The 3,169-nt window shown below is 37.3% G+C and overlaps 1 protein-coding gene across 1 annotated transcript in view; it reads left to right on the forward strand.

Moving 5' to 3' along the window:
- The window catches only part of LOC105624206 (protein naked cuticle homolog 2), an 8,449-nt gene that overhangs the window by 2,795 nt on the left and 2,485 nt on the right, over positions 1-3,169 (forward strand). The window contains exons 2-3 of the mRNA XM_012205566.1: positions 1,701-1,921; positions 2,448-2,894. Coding sequence (XP_012060956.1) covers positions 1,701-1,921; positions 2,448-2,894 — 668 coding nt within the window. The remainder of the gene's footprint in view (positions 1-1,700; positions 1,922-2,447; positions 2,895-3,169) is intronic.

Consider the following 3,169-nt stretch of genomic DNA (forward strand, 5'->3'; position numbering starts at 1 on the left):
ATATATATATATATATATATATATATATATATATATATATGTATGTATAAAGTCAATAATAAGTTGATATAATCTTACAATTAGTATAACAGGAAACATTGATAAACTGATAACAGATTAATATTATGATATACCTCTTTCTTCACACAATTTTAGAAGACAGATTAACGATTTGTTCGTAATGTGTTCCATCAAGTTGTAATTTCCACGAATATTCGTCAATTTTCGCGTATAGTAATAATAAACATGAAACATGTCGGAGGAGAGTTTGTGTACTTCTTATGCACACTTCTGTATGTAACACATTGAAATATATGCGTCTTCGTCAGAGTTTTAACAGCCACATCTATCGCATATACATTTCTGCTTTGTGTGTTCGTTAGGTAGAAACGAGTTTACAGCCCATTACACAATAGTTAACGATAAAATCGAAACTTGCAATTCAGGACGTAGGCCGAAATGCCATTCAAGGTGGAACGTTGCGAAATCCGAAAAACAAGATGCAGTTTAGCAATCAAAGTAGAATTAATAATTGGACGTATGCAAGAACCGATCTTTATCGCTTTATTTTTTTTAATTTTCTGTAGTATTAACAGAAAATTGCTTTATTAATGTATTATATATATTACATATTATGTTAATAAATATTTTATGAAAATCACTGAAAAAAATATAATTAATTTTAATAAATATTTAGTTCAATACTGTTAACTAAACATTTACTTACAGTAAGTAAATATTTGTTCAATAAAAAAAAGAATTGTTAAATCAAATTAACATTTCTTGTATCAAATAAATATATCTTTATATTTAAAATATTTAGTTAGCAGTATTCAACTAAATATTTATTAAAATTGACTATATTTTTTTTCAGTGTAGAAATTCATTTTATTTAAAGCTGTCGGAGCTATTTTTTATATCAAAAGAATGAAATATAATAAAAGAATGAAGTATATTACACTCGAAAAGTTATTTTTATCAAATAAATGGTGCTGATAAATTTTTACATCGAGCCCTTCAATTATTGTTGTATCAGCCGTTCGGAAATAATAGATACAGTAAAGAGTGTATTCAATGTCAATCATCATGAAAGCAAACAATGAAGATTTTTCAATTTTCGACGAGCGTCGAGATGTCTGTTCTCTAAAATTATGAAAGTCAAGATTTCGTCGTCTTCGCCGGTGCAAACTGTAAACTCAGCAGCAACTCGAGATTCAATGGTTCTGGTTAGAATTCCAGCTGCTTCCTCCCCGGTGGAACGTCGCGCCGCGTGACTGTCGGCGCGGGGAAGCGTAAAAATACCGCCTGTGCACCAAACACGCCACCGGTCGCGGATGCCGCGATGTGTGTTAAATGCCGCCTTTTATTCGCTCCTCTGCCTGTCTTGCCGGAGGGCAGAAATCGCGATCGTGCGCGACGGGAAAGCGAGCGATCGGAGAACGGCTTCCCGTTCGCGTTCCCGGTTCGCGCCGCGCCCAATCGCGCGGATTTGCACGTCGATATATGTTTAATAAAACAATCTCGAGAAATAATTGCTTCTCTTAAAACTGAAAAGAAAAAAACATGACGATTAGGTCTAATCTAATCTTGGCTCCTTTTATTGTACCTGATGGCGAAAGAAGGATGCGGTTGCGTAGGTCAAATGAAACTTTAGCGCAGTCTCTGCATTCCAGTATAATGAATCTTTCTTACCTGTTCAGTCGTAGGGACCAATACAGAAGGTAGCGATTCCGAGGAATTGCTTACGGGCGTCCCGACGACCTGTAACGTTTCGTCACCACCGACGACGGAGTCGCAACCGATTTTAATCTCGCCCGTAGAGTCGCCCCAGGTCGCGGCTGATAGCTCGGGCGTACCTGCTGGACCTACCAGTAATGATGAACAGCCTACCTGCGGTACAACGAAACAGCTTAGTTTTGAGGTGAAATACTTTGATTTATATAGTGTTAAAATAAACAAAGCTCTCGATGATTAAAAATGGAAAATGATATTGAATGGCTATAAAGAGTCAGTGGATGTTACAATTATGTATAATGATAATTTTTTATTTCTTCTTTATTTTTTGTTTTTCTTTATGCAAGTTAATATTAATTATTTTTTTAACCGAGTGCATTTTTAGTTTATCTTGAAAATAACAAATTCTACTCTGAAATATAATAAATTCTAGGTGAGAAAGCAAGTCGATTTTAGTAGCTTTTTTTCCATGTCAATGCTTTCAAACAACTACAGCAAAGTAAGGAAGATCGATAATTATCTTATCAATTAAATTTATTAAATTAATGGGAATTTTTCCAAGAAATCGATTTCATTTATATAAGTGAAGAAGGAATGTACAATATTGGTATTAGATTTGTATTTTACCATGTAATTATTGTTGTTCCATAGTTATTAGAGTCGCGCACTTGAGACTTTCTTTTTTAATCCAACCGATCCCGTTCTCGTTGCAGGAATTCGAGTGCGACGTGTCGGTCGCGGACGGTGACAGGAGGCGGCAGGAGTTCTCTTTCACTCTGTACGACTTTGACGGACACGGGAAGATCACCAAGGACGACATAGCTGGTCTGGTGACCACCATTTACGATACGTTAGGCGCTTCGATACAAGTACCGCCGTGCGGTAGTAAGACAATTAAAGTGAAACTGACGGTGTCGCCAGATCAGCGGGGTAGCAGCAGCAGCAGCCAGGCACCGCGCAATGCCGCTGGCACCTGCCTAAATGCCACGCAAACATCACAGACTGCTACATTGCCCGGTCACCAGCACAACCCGTCCTGTTGTCATTTGAAACACGCCGCCCCGTGTAGCCATGCAGCAGCAGCCGCCGCCACCACCACTACTCGGCATGGCGCGAACAGAGTTCCTAGAAGGAGAAGAGCAACGCGGTATCGTTGTCAGGTGAGACCTACATTCCTCCGTATGTACCATGTTGCGTATGTATGTATGTATGTATGTATGTATGTATGTATGTATGTATGTATGTATGTATGTATGTATGTATGTATGTATGTATGTATGTATGTATGTATGTATGTATGTATGTATGTATGTATGTATGTATGTATGTATGTATGTATGTATGTATGTATGTATGTATGTATGTATGTATGTATGTATGTATGTATGTATGTATGATCGGCACGTCATCTAGACGTTCGACTAGTCTCGAGTCC

This window comes from Atta cephalotes, assembly GCF_000143395.1.
Source record: "Atta cephalotes unplaced genomic scaffold scaffold00074, whole genome shotgun sequence".
NCBI classification, from domain to species: domain Eukaryota; kingdom Metazoa; phylum Arthropoda; class Insecta; order Hymenoptera; family Formicidae; genus Atta; species Atta cephalotes.